Source organism: Nycticebus coucang, chromosome 12, assembly GCF_027406575.1.
Source record: "Nycticebus coucang isolate mNycCou1 chromosome 12, mNycCou1.pri, whole genome shotgun sequence".
NCBI lineage: Eukaryota > Metazoa > Chordata > Mammalia > Primates > Lorisidae > Nycticebus > Nycticebus coucang.
The window spans coordinates 8,391,114-8,410,639 of record NC_069791.1 but is presented as its reverse complement, the minus strand read 5'-3'; the positions used below and the strand labels follow the sequence as shown (position 1 = coordinate 8,410,639).

Sequence of the window (19,526 nt, the reverse complement as noted above, 5' to 3'; positions counted from 1 at the left end):
CCCGGCTATTTTTTTGTTGCAGTTTGGCCAGGGTCGGGTTTGAACCCACCACCCTCCGTATATGGGGCCGACGCCCTACCCACTGAGCCACAGGTGCCACCCTCTTTTTTTTTTTTTTTTTATGAGAGGAAGGGTTTTATTTCAGCCTGCAGAGCTTACGGCATAGAAGATTTGAAATGGCTGCACTCTACTCCATCCTCTTTCCTGTTCTCTCCCCTCTCCTTGGACTTGACCCTTTCCATCTGCTGAGTGGGAAAATGGTGGTGTCTGCTCTCTCCCATTGCACATTGCTGGTAACATACCTGTCCCATAATACCCTCATAGGTCAGCAAGACTGGAGCAGAGGGAGCCGTGTTGGATGAGGCAAAGAACATCAACAAGTCGCTGTCAGCCCTGGGGAACGTGATCTCCGCGCTGGCTGAAGGCACCGTGAGTGTTCCCTAGGTGCCCCCCCACACCCTGCCCTATCTCCTCCCCCACCTTCCCCTAATACCTCAACTCATGGGGTGCTTGATCCCCTGTCGGCACCTCTGTCCTTTCTGATTTTCCGTTGAATTTATTTCTCTGATTTTTGGTCTCCTTCCTCCCCAGAAAAGCTACGTTCCTTATCGTGACAGCAAAATGACACGGATTCTCCAGGACTCTCTGGGAGGGAACTGCAGGACAACTATGTTCATCTGCTGCTCTCCATCCAGTTACAATGACGCAGAGACCAAGTCTACCCTGATGTTTGGGCAGCGGTCAGTGGCGGGGTCTCCAGAGGGATCCCCGACACCCAGCTTCCAGCTCCAGCCCCCACAGCTCCCTACCCAGGGCGGATGCAGTCTCACCTCCATTCCTCTTCTCCTTGGCCAGGGCAAAGACCATTAAGAACACTGCCTCAGTGAATCTGGAGTTGACTGCCGAGCAGTGGAAGAAGAAATACGAGAAGGAGAAGGAGAAGACAAAGGCCCAGAAGGAGACGATTGCAAAGCTGGAGGCTGAGCTGAGCCGGTGGCGTAACGGTTAGAGAGGAGTCTTGTGGTGGTGGAGGGCAGTGGGAACAGGAGGAGGCTTGCGAGCCAGCCTTGTCTGGGGATGACTCGGTCAGGACAGCCTACAAAGAGAGCTGTGTTTCTGGAGGGGCAGAGCCGTCATGTGGGAGGAGAGCGGGGCTGCATGTCTGCTGCTCCAACCCCCCAGAAAGGCAAGAGGGATGGAGGGCCTGGAGGTCTTGGCATTGAGGAGCAGGAAGAAAGAGCTTTTGGGTGTAGCTTGCTGTTCTGCCATCCCTCACCTTGCTCTGCCCCTTTACCAGGAGAGAACGTGCCTGAGACAGAGCGCTTGGCTGGGGAGGATGCAGCCTTGGGAACGGAGCTGTGTGAGGAGACCCCTGTGAATGACAACTCGTCCATCGTGGTGCGCATCGCACCTGAGGAGAGGCAGAAGTACGAGGAAGAGATCCGCCGTCTCTACAAGCAGCTTGATGACAAGGTGAGGCCTGGTGGGCACAGGATGAGAGGTCAGGGTTGGGAGGAAATGGCTTATACTCCCTTCCTCGTATTTTAAAAGAGACAAATCCTCATTATCAACAATTTCAAACTGTGGAAAAATAAAAAATATATATATATAGAAGAAAATTAAAATCATCTATCATTCTACCATTCAGCGATAACAACTGCTAACACTGTGCTTTTCTTATTTATTTATTGAAAAAAAAATTTTTTTTTTTGAGGCAGCATCTCACTGTGGCCCTGGGTAAAGGGCTGTGGCCTGATAGTTCACAGCAACCTCAAACTCTTGGGCTCAAGTGATCCTCTTGCCTCAGCCTCCCAAGTAGCTGGGACTACAGGTGCCCGCCACACGCCTAGATACTTTTAGAGATGGGGTCTTGCTCTTGCTCAGGCTATTCTCGAACTCCTGAGCTCAAGCAATCCATCTGCCTCGGCTTCCTAGAGTGCTAGGATTACAGGCATGAGCCACCTCATTTGGCCTGTTTTGGCTTGTTTTTATAACAAACAACTCTGAAATGACTTTCTTTGCCTCTTGTGCGTAAGACTTTGCTTTTGAATGATTTGATTAGAATGGAATACTAGAGTGGGATTTTATGTTTAAAAATTTTTTCTTTTTTCTTTTGAGACAGAATCTTAATCCGTTACCCAGGCTAGAGTGCCTTGGTGTCAGCCTAACTTACTGCAACATCAAACTCCTGGGTTTAAGTGATTCTCCTGCCTTCACCTCCTGAGTAGGTGGGAGTACAGGTGCCCGGCACAATATCCAGCTAATTTTTCTATTTTTAGTATAGATGGGGTCTCACTCTAGCTCAAGCTGGTTTCAAACTCTTGAGCTCAAGCAATTCACCTGCCCTGGCCTTCCAGAGTGCTAGGATTACAGATGTGAGCCACTGCGCTTGACCACAGTTTTAAACCTAGAATTTAATTGAACATTTAAAGTATTTTGCTGTTTATTGTTAAAGTCATGCCAATTTCCAGAACAAAAGGAGTTTAAAGGTAAAAGCCCGAATAGAGGAAAGAAGCTGAGGAAAAACCTCTTTTTAGTGTGTGGGGTTTCGAAATCAAAGCTTAAACCCTCTGGGTTTTTGTCAGGATCCTTCCTCTACCCCCCAACCCCATAACCCTAAGCTGGAAGGAGTCGCTTCCCTTACCCTGCCTCTCCCGCTTGCCCTGCACAGGATGATGAGATCAACCAGCAGAGCCAACTCATAGAGAAACTCAAGCAGCAGATGCTGGACCAGGAAGAGGTAAGGGCAGAACAGGGTGAGAGAGAGGAAAGGCAAAGAAAAGACCTTTTTAAATTTTTTTTTGAGATAGTCTCACTCTGTTGCCCAGGATTGAGTGCCCTGGCATCATCATAGCTCATAGCAGCCTCATATTCATGGGCTTAAGCAATCTTCCTGCTTTAGCCTCCTGAGTAGCTGGACTACAGGTGCCCATCACAACGCCTGGCTAGTTTTCTATTTTTAGTAGCAGTGGGTCTCATCTCGCTCAGGCTGGTCTTAAACTCCTAAGATGAAGTGATCCTCCCACCTCAGCCTCCCAGATATTAGGATTATAGGCATGAGCCACCAGGCCTGGCCAGAAAAGACCTTTTTAAAATCAGATGGAAGAAGGGCATTCTGCTTAGGGGCTAGTCACTCCCCCAAGCTGCAGAAGCCTGGGAATGTCACAGGAGCTTTTCTTAAACATAGATTTTGGAGTCCAGGTGCTTCTTCTTTCTGTTGCCCTATTTGTGTGAAGCCCAAAACCCACTTCCTCTGGGTCTTGCTTTGGGTAGAGTGCTCATCTGCCCTGCACTGTGGGGCTGGGAAGGGATAACTGGCAGTGAGCTTCCTCACGGCCCCTCCTCCACCTCGAAGCTACTGGTGTCCACCCGAGGAGACAACGAGAAGGTCCAGCGGGAGCTGAGCCACCTGCAGTCAGAGAACGACGCTGCCAAGGACGAGGTGAAGGAGGTACTGCAGGCCCTGGAGGAATTGGCGGTCAACTATGACCAGAAGTCCCAGGAAGTAGAGGAGAAGAGCCAGCAGAACCAGCTTTTGGTGGACGAGCTGTCCCAGAAGGTGGTAAGTGGTGTGCTCGTGGTCTACAAGCTCCCTGGCCTCAGATCACCCTCCACACCTGAGGGGACTGCTGCTCCCTTACACAGCTGTACTGCGTTTACCCCTCTGCACCACCGATCAGTGTGTTGTGAGATCCTCCCTGTCACTCTGTCTGTCCTCCAGACCCTTCTGCAGGGCCTGTGTTCTCTTTATAGCAGCCCCCAGGGTCATGCATGAAGGGAGAGGCATCTGACTGGGCAGGGGAGGGGAGCGGGAAGACAGTGATATGGATGACCCAAGGGTCTGTCCCCAGGCCACCATGCTATCCCTGGAGTCCGAGTTGCAGCGGCTGCAGGAAGTCAGTGGACACCAGCGCAAACGAATTGCTGAGGTGCTGAACGGGCTGATGAAGGACCTGAGCGAGTTCAGTGTCATCGTGGGCAACGGGGAGATTAAGCTGGTGAGTGGGAGGAGACGGCAGTCTTGTTCGGGCCATTCTTGTCCTGGACACTGTGGGGGATGCAAGATCTAGGCCTTCAGGGATACTGAGGAAGGCTGGTCACAGAGCCCAGAAACATGCCTGCACACCACACGCAGGCAGACAAGTGGAGGCCGCACAAAGCCCACTGAAAGGCACGTTCTAATGGTGCTGAACAGGGAGCAATACACATGAGCCTGCAGCCGAGGTCAGAGGTGGGGGAGCAGAGTGAAGAGTGACATGCAAATCTGTGGAAGTGAGACTGACCTGGGTGACTGAGCAGAGCAGTTTGATTATAAAAGAAAATCATATTGCTTTATAGGTTGACTTGTAAGAGAGGGACTGTAGGAATTAGATTTTTATTTATTTTGAAAAAATGTTTAGAGATTTGTTTTTTTCATTTTAAAAAATACAAACAATAGATCTGAGTATATTTATCTTTTTTAAATGAGTTGACAGAGCAGAGTCACCCTCGGGTAAAAGAAAACCACATATTAAACTTGTGCACAGAATTGAACATCATCCTACGGGTGGAATTGGGTATTTATTTATTTATTTATTTGAGACAGAGTCTCACTATGTCACCCTCGGTAGAGTGCTCTGGCGTCTCAGCTCACAGCAACCTCAAACTTGGGGTTAGGCTATTCTCTTGCCTCAGCCTCCCAAGTAGCTAGGAGTACAGGCACCCACCACAGTGCCTGGCTATTTTTTGTTGCAGTTGTCACTGTTGTTTAGCTGGCCCAGGCCGGGTTCGAACCGCCAACCTCAGTGTGTGTGGCTGACTCCATAACCACTGTCCCTGGTTATGGTGCTACGGGCGCTGAGCCAGAATTGGGTTTTTAAATGCAGACAGATGCAGTGGCTCATGTTTTTTTTTTGTTTTTTTTTTTGTGGTTTTTGGCCGGGGCTGGGTTTGAACCCGCCACCTCCGGCATATGGGACTGGAGCCCTACTCCTTGAGCCATAGGCACCGCCCAAGTGGCTCATGTTTGTAATCCTAGCACTCTGGGAGGCTGAGGCGGGTGGATTGTCTGAGCTCACGGGTTTGAGATCAGCCTGAGCCAAATCGAGACCTCGTCTCTAAAAATAGCTGGGCATTGTTTTGGGCACCTGTAGTCCCAGCTACTTGGGAGGCTGAGGCAAGAGCATCACTTGAGCCGAAGAGTTTGAGGTTACTGTAAGCTATGATGCCACTCTACAGAGGGCAACAAAGTTAGACTCTGTCTCAAAAATAATAATAATTTAAATAAATAAATAAATGCAGACAGGGATTTAATATGAAATTTCAGGTGGTAGCCGCTGGAGGTTGTTCACAAAATACCTGCCCTACGTGGGTCCCTGTGCATGTGGATGTGTACAGGGGCAGTTGCAGGTGGAAGGGAATGGGTAACGGTCTCCCCACAGCTGAGAAGCATCCCTTCCTCCTTTGCCCCTCCTTAGCCTGTGGAGATCAGCGGGGCCATTGAGGAGGAGTTCACTGTGGCCCGACTCTATATTAGTAAAATCAAGTCAGAAGTCAAGTCTGTGGTCAAGCGTTGCCGGCAGCTGGAGAACCTCCAGGTGGAATGTCATCGCAAGATGGAAGTGACTGGGCGGGAGCTCTCATCCTGCCAACTCCTCATCTCCCAGGTGAGTGCTTAAGGTCAAGAGTCTTTGCGTGCCATGGGAAAAAGAGGGCTGCTCTGGGGTTACGGATGAATCTCCTAACACCCGCCTTTACATCAGAGCCCTTGGGTCCACTGAAATAAAGGACAGAGGAGGTGGGGTGGTGGGGAGTGGGGAACCCAGGGCAGAGAAGTGAAGGCTCAAGGGTGCTGCCCTCTAAGCTGAGGGGGGTCTAAAGGAACAGCCTCCAGATGAACAGCCCCTAGCTCTTGTGGGACGTGCAGCTGCGGGAAGGGCTCAGGAGGAAAGCTGGAGTTTTTGGAGGTCTTTACTGTCTGGACTTGTGGACTTTGCTTTATCCACTTTCTTCCTCTCACTGAACATCTCCCACCAGCACGAGGCCAAGATCCGCTCGCTCACGGAATACATGCAGAGTGTGGAGCTTAAGAAGCGGCACCTGGAAGAGTCTTATGACTCCCTGAGTGATGAGCTGGCCAAGCTTCAGGCCCAGGGTGAGGCCTCCTTATACTCTATCCCACTCGTCCTGGGCTCTGAGATTCCAGAGGAAAAGGGTGGAAAAGTCATAAACATCAATAGAGGCTCAGTGCCCATAGCACAGTGGTTATGGCGCCAGCCACATACACCAAGGCTGGTGGGTTCAAACCCAGCCCGGGCCAGCTAAACAATAATGACAACTGCAACAAAAAATAGCCGGGCGTTATGGCAGGTGCCTGTAGTCCCAGCTACTTGGGAGGCTGAGACAAGAGAATTGCTTAAGCCCAAGAATTTGAGGTTGCTGTGAGCTGTGATGCCAGGGCACTTTACTGAGGGCAACACAGTGAGACTTTGTCTCAAAAAAAACAAACAAACAAACAAAACTCACAAGTATGTTGGGCCCGGTGCGGTGGTTCACGCTTTTAATCCCAGCACTCTGGGAGGCTGAGGTGAGTGGATTGCTTGAACTCAGGAGTTGAAGGTTTGTCTGAGCAAGAGTGAGACCCTGACTCATGAAAAAAATGGAAAAACCCTGCTGGGTGTCGTGGCAAGCACCTATAATCCTAGTGGCTTTGGAGGATGAGGCAGCAGGATGCCCACAGCCTGAGTCTGAGATTGCAGTGAGCTACAACGCCATTGCACTCTGCTCAGGGCTTAGGGTAGAACTCTGTCTCAACAACAAAACAAACAAACAACAAAAAAAAACCATCAATAGAAACCACCCAATAGTTACTCACCCAAAGCATTAACCTGAACTCACAGACGCTAGTTCACCTGTTATCTAGCCAGGCTTTTGTGTGTAGCTCATTTTATATGAACCATATACCCTCTGTTGTTCTCTGTCACTGCTGTATCAAGTTGGACTATCCTAACTCAGAAGAACATCCCTGTGGGCCCATCCCCTGCCCTGCCTAGAGCTCTGGTCACAGCACAAATTTCTTTCTGAAAAAAATAGGTTTGATGTAAGCTGTCTCTCTTCTTGCCCTTAGAAACTGTGCACGAGGTGGCCCTGAAGGACAAAGAGCCAGACACACAGGATGCAGATGAAGTGAAGGCAAGTGGGAAAGGTGCAGGGGTGCAATAGGGGCCTGGCAGAGCAAGGGCTGGGCTGGTCCTCACAGAACTCCTGTCTGGGAGTCTGGCTTTGAGCTTGGGGTGGGGTTGTTCGCAGAAGGCCCTGGAGCTGCAGATGGAGAGTCACCGGGAGGCCCATCACCGGCAGCTGGCCCGGCTCCGCGATGAGATCAATGAGAAGCAGAAGACCATTGATGAGCTTAAAGAGTAAGGGCAGCTCCAGTCCCCACTGTCCCTCTCACCTCACTGTGCCCGCTCACATGGTCCTTCTGGGTCTGATTGTTTTAACTCCATGTGTCATTTTCTCAACAATGCCATGACTTGGTGCCAGGTGTGGTGGCTCACGCCTGTAATCCTAGCATTATGGGAGGCCAAGGCAGGTGGATTACCTGAGCTCATAGGTTTGAGACCAGCCTAAGCAAGAGCGAGACCCCATCTCTAAAAGTAGCTGGGCGTTGTGGCAGGCACCTGTAGTCATAGTCCCAGCTACTCAGGAGGCTGAGGGAAGAGAATCTCTTGAGCCCAGGAGTTTGAGGTTGCTGTGAGCTATGGCGCCACAGCACTCTACCAAGGGCAACAAAGTGAGACTCTGTGTTAAAACAAAACAAGCAAACAAAAGAACCAATGCCACAACTTTGCAGCCTAGGAATAAGGACTAGTTCCTATCTTAGAGGCTCTTTTGACTGGAGAGCTCAGAGATCCTTGCTCTGCCACAGAACAGTGGCCTGAGTCTGCCCTGGTGTCTGAAGGTAGACACGTGAGTTCTAGCTGACCCCCCTGTACAGAAGAGGGGAAATGTTGGAGAAGCCGATCTTCCCTTTCCCCCATTAACTTTTTTCCCTCCCTCTCCCACTCCTCCTGCCCCTCTGTAGCCTGAATCAGAAGCTCCAGTTAGAGCTAGAGAAGCTTCAGGCTGACTACGAGAAGCTGAAGAATGAAGAGCATGAGAAGAGCACCAAGCTGCAGGAGCTGACGTGAGTGAGCCGGCGAGCTGCGGCCACAGGCTCAGAGCCGCAGCTGGGACACACTTGCAGAGGCAGGACACACACGTAGCTATGACGTAGTGACTCACAGGAAGCAAATACAGTGTGTTGGGAAGGGGAAAAAAGGAAGCAATCGGTAATGACTGCTGCTGAGTATTAGTTGATGCGGGAAGATGTTTGCGAATTCTGTTAAGTGTAGAAGGCAGGCTACAAGGGCGTGAATGGTATGACCCCGTGAAAATACATATGTGGATATATACATGTATTTTAAAAAAGTCTGGAAAGATGGACACCAGAAGGGTAATAATGGTGGTTTGATGTGTGAGTAGTAGAGTCATCACTTCTTATAAAAATTCACTTTATGAGCAGCTTAGTGGCTCGTGCCTGTAATCCTAACACTCTGGGAGGCCAAGGCAGGTGGATTGGTTGAGCTCAAGAATTCAAGAGCAGCCTGAGCAAATAGGAGACCCTGTCTCTATAAAAAGTAGCTGGGCATTGTGGTGGGCACCTGTATTCCCAGCTACTTGGGAGGCTTGAGGCAAAGGGATTGCCAAGCCCAAGAGTTTGTGGTTGCTGTGAACTAGGACGCCACAGTACTCCACTGAGGGTGACAAAGAGAGACTCTGTCTCAAAATAAAAAATAGCTCACTTTGTCTTTTTAAATCTTTTTCTACCTTTTGCACAGTAAACATGAGCAACTTGTATAACAAATAATAATAAAATAGAGTTAAAAAATGGAGGAAGAGGGAGAGGAAGGGGGCTCTTGAAGGATTTTTGTTTCCCACGTTCTCCTTTTTCTTGCCACAGATTTCTGTACGAACGACACGAGCAGTCCAAGCAGGACCTCAAGGGTCTGGAGGAGACAGTTGTGAGTGGTCCTCTGGGCTGGGTTGACAGGGCTGAGGGGGGCTTCATTTCTTTCTGCCCTTCTGCAGTCAGGCCATGACATAATCAGGACACTTTTGTTTCCCTAAAGGATGAGTGACTCACTTGGGTATAGAGACTGAAGGTTCTAATTACTTGGAGGACAGAAGGTTGACCAGGTCTCTGCTGTCCTCAACTTCCCATTATTCTTTCTAGGCCCGTGAACTCCAGACCCTCCACAACCTTCGCAAGCTGTTCGTTCAAGACGTCACGACTCGAGTCAAGAAAGTAGGTGTCATTCCCAGGGTTGCACCAGCCCCCAGTTCTCCTCCCATCCTCAGGTTTTTCCAGCCCCTGCTACCCCCAGTAAGGCTGGCTTGGCCTGGTCTGGGTGGGAACTGTTTGGCCTTAGAACAGTCACATCTTCCCCTCCATTTCCAATCAGAGTGCAGAGATGGAGCCCGAGGACAGTGGGGGGATTCACTCCCAAAAGCAAAAGATTTCCTTTCTTGAGAACAACCTGGAACAGCTTACAAAGGTTCACAAACAGGTAAGAGTCTGGAAAGGGGTGAAGAGAACTTTTAAAAAATGTATTTTATTTATTTTTAAAATTCAGATTAATATGAGGGCACAGATGATTAGGTTATGTTATCTGCATTTGTTAGGTAGAGTCCCGGTTGTAGTACCCCTCACCCAGGAGGTGTGCCAGGTACCCTTACATTGTGCCCATTACGCGGAAGCACAGCAAGCTCCCTCCCTTCCCATCCCCCCACTTGAGTTGGTGTTTTTCTCGTGTGTGGATGTGTATTTGTTCATCTGCTTGTTCCAAGGGAAGATTTGAGGCCAGGTACTTCAAATATCCCAATTCTTGGTGGCCCATTGGATTCAGGAAAATCTAGTTGCATGATTTTTTTACCGTTCTCTTTTTCTTTCCCTACTAGTCCCATATTTAAACAATATTTGGTCCCACTTTTCCTTTGTTCTTTGTTTCATGCCTGTTTCCCCTTCTCAAAGTCTCTAACCCACTTCAAAGTGGACTTTCCCAGGCCTGCCTTGGAGGGGTTGAAACCCACGGAGGTCAAAGACATGTGGGAATACATGGGGGAGACTGGTCAGATCTTAGCCAGGCAGGGAGACGCGAAGAAGCAAGGGAATTGGGGTCTCTTGTGGAGAGAACCGCGTCTGCCGAGGCCTGGGGGCGGCATGTGAAGACATTCAGCGAAGTCCTCAAGATGGCTCAGCCAGCCCCTGCTTGGGGCCAGTACCAACTCCTCTCTGTCCCCTTCCTTGCCACTGCATTCCTTAGGTGGATGACCGGGTTTCAAAGGTATGGGGTGGGGATGCAGAAGGGCAGTGCAGAGGAATGAGGACAGGTGTGCGCAGTGTAGGACCACTCTCCCAGGGTCAATATCTGAGCCTTGTAAGGCTCAACAGTTTGTTAGCTGGCTCCTAATTGATTGATAAAAGAAACCCTAACCTAGACTTCATCCCTTCCTTTCAACTCTACCTTAAAATTACGTTTAAACTCATGTTCTCACTGGCCGAGAACTTAAACTTCTCTCAGTGCAATCCCAGCCCAGCCTATAGAGTAAATACTCAATACATTTTTTTGTAATGAATTCCAAACCTGTCGCTCAGTGCTAATGGGCAGGGTCCATTTATTTTTTAGGGGGGTCTGCAAAGGGCTTTATCACTATTTGTTTTCTTTCAGTTTATTATGAAACAAAGTAACAACATTGTACAGAGGTTGAAAGAAAGGACACACATAATCAATTCTACCATTCTATTTCCATTCCTGTTTCAACTCTCCCTCTGTCCAAATGCATATCCATTGCTTTATTAAAACCCACCACCACTATGTGCTGTTTCCTTTTCCCTCACTGAAGCCTCTCTACCTCTGTTCTAAGTCCCAAAGACCCAAAACTACAGCTATAGGATAAATAGAAGACTCACAATTTCCTACCTTAGCAGAGATAAGACTAGAAAGGAAAGAGATAGAAAAATTTCTCAGTTAACAGAATCTTTTATTTATTTATTTTTGAGACAGAGCCTCAAGCTGTCACCCTGGATAGAGTGCTGTGACATCACAGATCACAGCAACCTCCAACTCCTGGGCTCAAGCCAGTCTTCTCCCTCTGCCTCCCAAGTAGCTGGGACCACAGGTGTCCACCACAACACCCAGCTATTTTTTTTGGTTGCAGCCATCATTGTTCTTTGGTGGGCCAGGGCTGGATTTGAACCTGCCAGCTCAGGTGTATGTGGCTGGTGCCTCAGCCGCTTGAGCCACAGGCCTTGAGCCTTGTTACCAACTAAGCTAAGCCCCTGTCACAACAAAACATTGCTTGTCATCTATAAATCAGCCAAAGGAAAGCTGCCGGGGAGGGGTCAGCTCTGCCCCTTGCCACACCTAGCCCGTGTTCCCTGGTCAGACCTTAGCCAGACATGGCAGGCAGGGAGGCGTACCTGTTTACCAGCTGTTTTTTTTTTTTGAGGCCTTGCTCCCTTTGCAATCTGTGCTGTCCCCAGTCCTTGCAGGCAACCCAAATGATCAGGAAGTCTTTTCTGGGTGTAAGGTGGTTGCTACCATCCTCTAACTTAATTGAAATATGAAGGTAATGAGCACTGATTTTTGAGACCTCAAACATTTTCTTTCCTTCCTGTGGGGCCCTGTGTATCTATGTGTGTATGTGAGGGCTCCCTGAGTTCTAGCACCTGGCGGCGCTCTTTCTCCAGGCCGTGCACCCTCCACAGTGCTATGTGCCCTGTGCCCGGCCCTGTGCATGCCCACAGTGTCCCCTCTGGGGAAGGGTTACCTCATCCCCAAGGTTACCCTAGGGCTGTTGGTGTGGCACAAGCTGGGAGATACAGGGGATGGAGTATCTAGGCCAGATGGAGACTGGGACAGGATGCTGGCACAAGGGTAATGGGCTTCCGTGGAGACAGCAGGTTTTGCTGCTTGGAAACAATTATATTAACTTTTTTCATGCCTGACCGCTTTTCATTCAGGGAGAAGGAAAGAAGTGGACAGAACGCACATTACGTAAAGGGAATGAGGCCTTTCGAGGAATAACATGGCCCCAGTCTTCTCTGACTCTTGATTTTTCTTTATTCTCTCTCCTCACTCCTTTCTCTCATACTCCACTGGGTGACCGTCTTGGTCCCTTGCCTTTCTTTCTTTCGGCTTGTTCCCCGGCTCACCCTGCAGCTGGTACGTGACAATGCAGATCTGCGTTGTGAGCTTCCTAAATTGGAAAAACGACTTAGGGCTACGGCTGAGAGAGTTAAGGCCCTGGAGGGTGCACTGAAGGAGGCCAAGGAGGGTGCCATGAAGGACAAGCGGCGGTACCAGCAGGAGGTGGATCGCATCAAGGAGGCCGTCCGCTACAAGGGCTCGGGCAAGCGGGGCCACACTGCCCAGATTGGTGAGTACATGTCGGTGGGCAGGTGGGACTCCCTCTTGGAGCAAATTCAGCAAGTTCCCAAGTACCAAGCAACTAGATTATTGCTTTTTACCCAGCCTCACCTCCCCACTGTAAAAAAGTTAAAAAGTGACTAAATTATCTTATAGGCAACTCAGTTCAACTCCAGCTGAATGGCCTCAGGGAGCAAGGCATCGTAGGGTAACAGCTTCCTCATGGTTCTTTCATTTCCTTATCACAGCCAAACCTGTCCGTCCTGGCCACTATCCGGCATCTTCACCCACCAACCCTTACGGCACCCGGAGTCCTGAGTGCATCAGTTACACCAACAGCCTCTTCCAGAACTACCAGAATTTGTACCTGCAGCCCACACCTAGTTCCACCTCAGACATGTAGTGAGTGACCACAGACATTGTCAGCTTGCTGGGCCCTAGAAGGCATAGGGTTGGGTCAATTATTGGTCGAGGCTTAATTATTTTCTTTTTTTTTTTTTTGCAGTTTTTGGCCAGGGCCGGGTTTGAACCCACTACCTCCAGTATATGGGGCTGGCGCCCTACTCCTTAGAACCACAGTCACTGTCCTCTTTTTTTGTTGTTGTTTAGAGATAAGAGTCTCACTTTGTCACCCTTGGTAGAGTGCCGTGGTGTCACAGCTTACAGCAACCTCCAGCTCTTGGGCTTAGGCGATTCTCTTGCCTCAGCCTCCTGAGTAGCTGGGACCACAGGCACCCGCCACAATGCCCGGCTATTTTTTGTTGCAGTTTGGCCGGGGCCGTGTTTGAACCTGCCACCCTCAGTATATGGGGCCAGCACCCTGCTCACTGAGCCACAGGTGCTGCCCCATAATTATTTTTATTATTTTTTTTGGTAGAGACAGAATGTCACTTTATCGCCCTTGGTAGAGTGCTGTGGCATCACACAGTTCACAGCAACCTCCAACTCCTGGGCTTAGGCGATTCTCTTGCCTCAGTCTCCTGAGTAGCTGGGACTACAGGCGCCTGCCACAATGCCTGGCTATTTTTGGGTTGCAGTTTGGCTGGGGCTGGGTTTGAACCTGCCACCCTTGGTATATGGGGCTGGTGCTCTACCCACTGAGCCACAGGCGCCACCCAATTATTTTCTTAAGTAGCTTCATTTCTCTCCCTTTCCCAGCTTCATGCCTGCGATTAGAAGGCAGCATCTGCCCTCCCAACCTGTAGCTTTATTTGTTGTCCTCTGCTATGCGGGAGTGGGAAAGGGCATATGGGCCATTACTGAGGGTAGTGTGGGTCCGTGGGCCTCAGTAGGGCGGGTGCCAGCAGCTGCATCTCTCTCCTCTGCTCCATCAGCTTTTCTAACTCCTGTGCCAGCAGTGGAGCCACATCTTCTGGAGGCCCCTTGGCTTCCTACCAGAAGGCCAACATGGACAATGGTGAGTGAAAAAGATGGGTAATCAAGTCTTTGGGATCCCCAGGGCAAGCTGAGGCATAAGAAGAGTGACCCTACTTTATAATAAACAACTGAAACTTTCTTGTGTGCCAAGGCTTCACATAAAAAGATACATAGCCTGACACAGTGGTACACACCTGTAATCCCAGCTACTCAGGAAGCTGAGGCCGGAGGATTGCTTGAGCCCAGGAGTTGGAGGCTACAGTGAGCTATGATGACACCAACGGGTAACATAACAAGATCCTGTCTCTTAAATAAGAAAGAAAAGAGAGAGGCCTGTACTTTGGCTTATGCCTATAATCCTAGTACTGTGGGAGGCCGAGGTGGGAGGATAGCTTGAGTTCAGCAGTTCAAGACAGCCTGGGAAAGATAGTGAAGAATTTGGGGCCGGCGCTCTACCCACTGAGCCACAGGCGCCATCCTCCTTAGTGAGGGATGAGGGAGGCTTTTTCTCACATAATAATGTAGCTTGGGGGTAGAGGAGGACAGTATTCTACAGCTTACCATTTTCTCTAAGGGATTGGGATGGGAGGGGGTTTAGGGAGACTGTTTCTAATGCCCAGTGTCCTTTTTTCTTCCTCCAATCTGTATTCTCCATGGCTCTCTCTTCAGGAAATGCCACAGACATCAATGACAATAGGTAAACCAGTTCCCACTACCCTTGGATTCTCCAGGTGGGACCAGAAGAAATAACTAATGTCCCTGGCACCTTCAGAGGGGGGAGGAGGAAGTGAGAGTTGTTCTTGCCATCAGTGTGTTCTCCAGATCCAGTCATCTCTCGCCTGAGTGCCACCGTCCCCTCCTCCAGTCCCATCTGTGGCTTCTCCTCACTCCAATTATTGGGTCCCAGGGAACATATAACAGACATCTGATGACCCAGGTTTCTCTCCTACCTTTGGGAATTTTGTGACCTTGGGCAAGTCACTTACATCCCTCTGGCCTTACGTCTCCCTATATGCCTGTAACACAAGTAGTCCTTGCCCTTCATTACGTCATAGGAATGCTGTCAGGAAAAAGTGACCATGGCAGGAATACTTTCATTTATAAGGTGCTGATTCTGGGGGGGGGTGTCTCTTTCTCCAGGAGTGATCTGCCATGCGGCTATGAGGCTGAGGACCAGGCCAAGGTTTTCCCTCTCCACCAAGAGACAGCAGCCAGCTAATGTCCCACACCAACTGCTACGTACCTGCACTTTCAGGTAACTTCAGGCTGCCTCATTAGACTAGCCTCAGGTTGCCTCTTTTCTCTGCCCACAACCTCTTTGGTTCCCATCCTTTTTTTTTTTTTAACCTCTCAAAGCTTTTGCTATATAGTTACCCCTCAATTCATGCTTTCCCCTGCTGAGGGCTAATTCTGGGCTGCTCATGAGATCTGGTCACTGACCTCTCCCTTGCCCCCTTATGCTTTCCCTGGGGCTACAGCAGCTACAGCAGTACTGCCTTTCTGCCACTAGGGGCCACTGCCACACGCCCGAGGAGGTGAGCAAGGCCGCTGTAGATCTAGAGCCCTGCTCAGGTCACAGACTGTGGGTGTTAGAACCCTGGAGACCCTCTCAACCCTCCCTCCACCTCCACCCTCAAGTAGTTTTGGATGGATATCTATTTTTCTGAACTAAGACATCTCCAGTAATGGCAATGTTGATTTACTCCTGCACCTGTGTCCTATCCTTCTCATATGTGTATATGCTACCAGTAAGCTTTAGGGAATGCCCATGAAGTCTTTTTGTCCCTTTAGCTGAAGTGTCAGCACTCCTCTCCCATTTTGCTTCATCCTCTGTCCCCAGGTCCTCTCCTCTAGCAGTACAGGAACCTTCTTGGTTCTTGTGTGTCACCAGGCTGTTAACCAGGGTTGCTTTAGGGCCCAGAACTGGGTGTTGGGATCCTGTTTTATTGTCCACTTTGAATCCTTGGAGAACTAGAAACAAGAGAACATGGCTGGGTTTCCCAAGAGAGGAGGCCAGGCGTAAAAGCCTGAGCAGAGAAATGGAATGCCAAAGAGGAGCTAGGGAAGGATTGGGTAGAGGACCAGGCTTGTGGGGTCTGCTTGGTGGTATTAAAGGAACAGGACTGTAAGCATATGCAGATGGCCCCTGTTCCTGTTCAGAGACTGAGCTGCAAACTGGCTTCTCACAGGCTTTTTCTCCTTCTTTCCCAGTTTCTATGAGGGCCTGAGGCCTCTTCTTTCAGCATGCTGCAAACCTGTGGTCTCTGATACTAACTCCCTCCCCAGCCCCTGTTGGACTGTACTACGTTCGATGTCTTCTCTTCCTTACTCTGTATCTCTTTGTACTCTGTAACTATATATCAAAAGCTGCTGCTATATTTCTCTTCCCTCTGTCTTACTATAAGTATCTGATGATGTATTTAGCAAGTTCTAGGCATAGGTTACCCTCCTTATTTGGAGCAATAGGGAGGAGGGTGAATGTTTCTTTCTCTCTTATATATTCGTTTCTCACACTGAGTGGTGTTAGTCACTGCATAGAGGTCACAGAGATGACAAAAGAAAAAACAGGAGCTGGAGGGCTGTGTTCCTGCGCGGGCGCGCACGCGTGCACACACACACACACACACACAAAGCCTTAAGTGGAAGAATGTCTTAGCTTCAAAAGGCAGAGAAATAGACTCTTCCTCCCTCCTGTTTCACACATAGCACGGGGACAGTAAGATGGAAGGGCTGCTAAATTAGACATATACTTTTCTGCATACACCTCTCACCTGAATACAGGGATTCTAGGTATTTACCTCTGGCCTACAAAGTCTACCTATTGCCTCCCTTTTCCTGTTTTCCCATGAGAACATGGCTTGGTCAAGGGACCATTTGTCTTTCTCTTTAAAGCTCCTTTTGATATTCTTTACCCTAGAGCTTATGACCAGAACCCAGAGTTGATTTAAAATGTTTTGAAAAATTGAGGTGGGCCTCTGCCAACAGTCTTTCAATGGCTGCTCATCTGTCCATGGTGATAGAGGCAAGTGTAATCAAAAGTGATTGATTTGGGAGGTTTGGGAGTTGACAGGCTGGAGAGTTCCAAAGTATATTTTGTCACAGTGCCCTCAGGTTGAAGCAATGAGCTAGATTCCTTCCTCTGTCCCATATTGGGCTACATGTTCCTCCATTTAGGGTTGGGGCTTCTAGTTCATTGACAAAATCTCTAGTTGCCTTCCTTTCAAGCGGGAGCCTGATATTTTTCTCCCAATATACAATTATTTTCCCCCATGAAGAGTTCCTTCTCTAATGTCCCCATGTAGTATTAAGTGCACTTTTAAGAAAGGGGCAGGGCAGAAGCTCTAGGGGTGGGGGAGCCCAAGGGATCAACCTGGAGGGCTCTTTCCCTAGCCATTCTCAGCCCTTTGTCCTCCTCCATAGTTGAGAAGACTATTGCTTTAGTTTCAGATGACTCTTTCCTTCCACATGGTGCTAAGGTGGTTTTCTAGGTAACTGTATGAATGGAGGTAACTAGTCCAAGCTAAAAAAAAAAAAAAAATCTGATATCTTGATATCTAATATTATCTCGAATGGAAGATCAGGACCCTCCAGCAGCAGGGCAACCCATCACCCAGCCTCTTCTAAGGCAGGAAAGAGAGCTCAGTGGGAGGGCCAGCTGGTGAATAGGGTCCTTCAAGGGAAGGAGGTCCAGTCCCCTTTATGTGTTGGGCCCCTCTTAGCAATTAAGGAGAAAGGCAGGGGAAAAAAAAAATACCAGAGGGGTGTGAAATAAATCCAAACTGGTGATTTTCAACCATTTTTCAAAACAAATCTTACATAGAACCCTGATATAAAAAATAAAAGTAATGGAGATGTGGGTGGTTTGCATTTTCTTTTTTCTTTTTGGTAGAAATAGCTTCAGTGTTGAGGAGCCCTTAAACAGTCCTAAGGGACCCTAAGGATTCTATGGAATAGTTTGAAAACCATCATTCTGAGGAAGGGGTCCAATCTGCCTCCTCTGCACTAAACCTGCAACTCAGAGAAGAGGGAAAGGGTGGGGTGGATGGGCCATGATGTCTCCAGGCCCATTTGGAGAGCAATGAAGGTACTTGTGGGCCTGCAGACTTAGGCTGATATCTGCCAGAAGGGCGCCTGCAAGGGGGTTTTATGTAGTTTTTCCACGGAGTGATTTAAAGACACAAGAAAATGCGAAAGTGTAGGACAGGTGAGAGAGGTGACACCAAGGGAGCGGCCTTCTCTGTAGCAAGATATAAGGCAAATATAACTGACTTACACAAGTAAAAAACACACCCCTCCTCATCCTCTTCCTGCTCCCCACTTTTACCACAACACTTCCAGAGAGCCAGGGGCACCACAAGGGGCACCTGGCCTGCCCACTCACATCTGCCAAAATGTTGCATGCCAGTGTGGAAGACAAACCAAACTGCACAAACCCCAGTGTGTATTTATTTGGTGTACATAGATGCCTTTAAAATAAAATAAATTCAATGATGATTCTCTGTTGTTGGAAATCTTCTTTATCCCTCCCCAGCCTCACTCTGTTCCTTACAAGTAATGGCATTGGACAATGTGTATGTCCTTCCAGATATTTCTTTTTTTTAAGACAGAGTCTCACTTTTTCAACCTCAGTAGAGTGCAGTGGTATTGTAGCTCACAGCAACCTCAAACTCTTGGGCTTAAGTGATCCTCTTGCTTCAGTTTTTCATTTTTAGCAGAGACAGGGTCTCACTCTGGCTCAGGCTGGTCTTGAACTCCTGAGCTCAAGCAATCCACCTGCCTTGGCTTCCTAGAGTGCTAGGATTACAGGTGTGAGCCACCACATAAGGTCCCAGATGTTTTTTTTTCTTTTCTTTTCTTTTTTGAGATAAAGTCTTACTTTGTCACCCTCAGTACAGTGCCGTGCGTGATAGCTCATAGCCACCTCAGACTCTAGGGCTCAAGCAATTCTTTTGACTCAGCTTACAGGCACCTGCCACAACACCCAGCTATTTTTAGAGATGAGGGGTCTCGCTCTAGCTCAGGCTAGTCTCAATCTTGTGAGCTGAAGTGATCCACCAGGCTCAGCCTCCCAGAGTGCCAGGATGACAGGCGTGAGCCACCACCCATAGATGTTTTTCTATACATGCAGGGTTGGTTTTGTCCCTTCTTGACAATATATCCTGGAGATCTTTTTTATGTGAATATACGTGGATTGACCTCATTAAAAAAAGACAAAGTCTCAAGCTGTCGCCCTGGGTAGAGTGCTATGGCGTCATAGCTCACAGCAACCTGAGACTCTCGGGCTCAAGTGATTCTCTTGCCTCAGCCTCCCGAGTAGCTGGGACTATAGGTGCCTGACACAACACCGGCCATTTTTAGAGACGAGGTCTTACCCTGGCTCAGGCTGGTCTCGAATCTGTGAGCTCAGGCGATCTGCCCACCTTGGCCTCCCAGAGTGGGGTTACAGGTGTGAACCACTGCGCCCGGCCTTTCAGCCATTCCTTTGCTGGTGGTTATTGACATTGCTTGTAATTTTTTCTTTTTGTAGAGACAGAGTCTCACTTTATCGCCCTTGGTAGAGTGCCGTGGCATCACCACAGCTCACAGCAACCTCCAACTTCTGTTCTGGGCTTAGGTGATTCTCCTGCCTCAGCCTCCCAGGTAGCTGGGACTACAGGTGCCCGCCATAAAATGCCCGGCTATTTTGTTGTTGCAGTTTGG

The 19,526-nt window shown here is 49.0% G+C and overlaps 1 protein-coding gene across 1 annotated transcript in view; it reads left to right on the top strand.

The window, feature by feature from the left end:
- KIF5A (kinesin family member 5A) overlaps window positions 1–18,320 on the top strand; it is a 33,902-nt gene extending 15,582 nt beyond the window's left edge. The window contains exons 9-29 of the mRNA XM_053554934.1: window positions 325–429; window positions 592–740; window positions 856–1,004; window positions 1,298–1,473; window positions 2,672–2,740; window positions 3,356–3,562; window positions 3,852–3,998; window positions 5,457–5,645; window positions 6,016–6,133; window positions 7,106–7,170; window positions 7,288–7,397; window positions 8,063–8,164; window positions 8,981–9,041; window positions 9,254–9,325; window positions 9,483–9,587; window positions 12,243–12,459; window positions 12,698–12,851; window positions 13,784–13,866; window positions 14,496–14,523; window positions 14,967–15,081; window positions 16,038–18,320. Of these exons, the coding sequence (XP_053410909.1) occupies window positions 325–429; window positions 592–740; window positions 856–1,004; window positions 1,298–1,473; window positions 2,672–2,740; window positions 3,356–3,562; window positions 3,852–3,998; window positions 5,457–5,645; window positions 6,016–6,133; window positions 7,106–7,170; window positions 7,288–7,397; window positions 8,063–8,164; window positions 8,981–9,041; window positions 9,254–9,325; window positions 9,483–9,587; window positions 12,243–12,459; window positions 12,698–12,851; window positions 13,784–13,866; window positions 14,496–14,523; window positions 14,967–15,045 (2,385 nt within the window). The 3' untranslated portion in view covers window positions 15,046–15,081; window positions 16,038–18,320. The remainder of the gene's footprint in view (window positions 1–324; window positions 430–591; window positions 741–855; window positions 1,005–1,297; window positions 1,474–2,671; window positions 2,741–3,355; window positions 3,563–3,851; window positions 3,999–5,456; window positions 5,646–6,015; window positions 6,134–7,105; window positions 7,171–7,287; window positions 7,398–8,062; window positions 8,165–8,980; window positions 9,042–9,253; window positions 9,326–9,482; window positions 9,588–12,242; window positions 12,460–12,697; window positions 12,852–13,783; window positions 13,867–14,495; window positions 14,524–14,966; window positions 15,082–16,037) is intronic.
- Window positions 18,321–19,526: the final 1,206 nt, after the last annotated feature.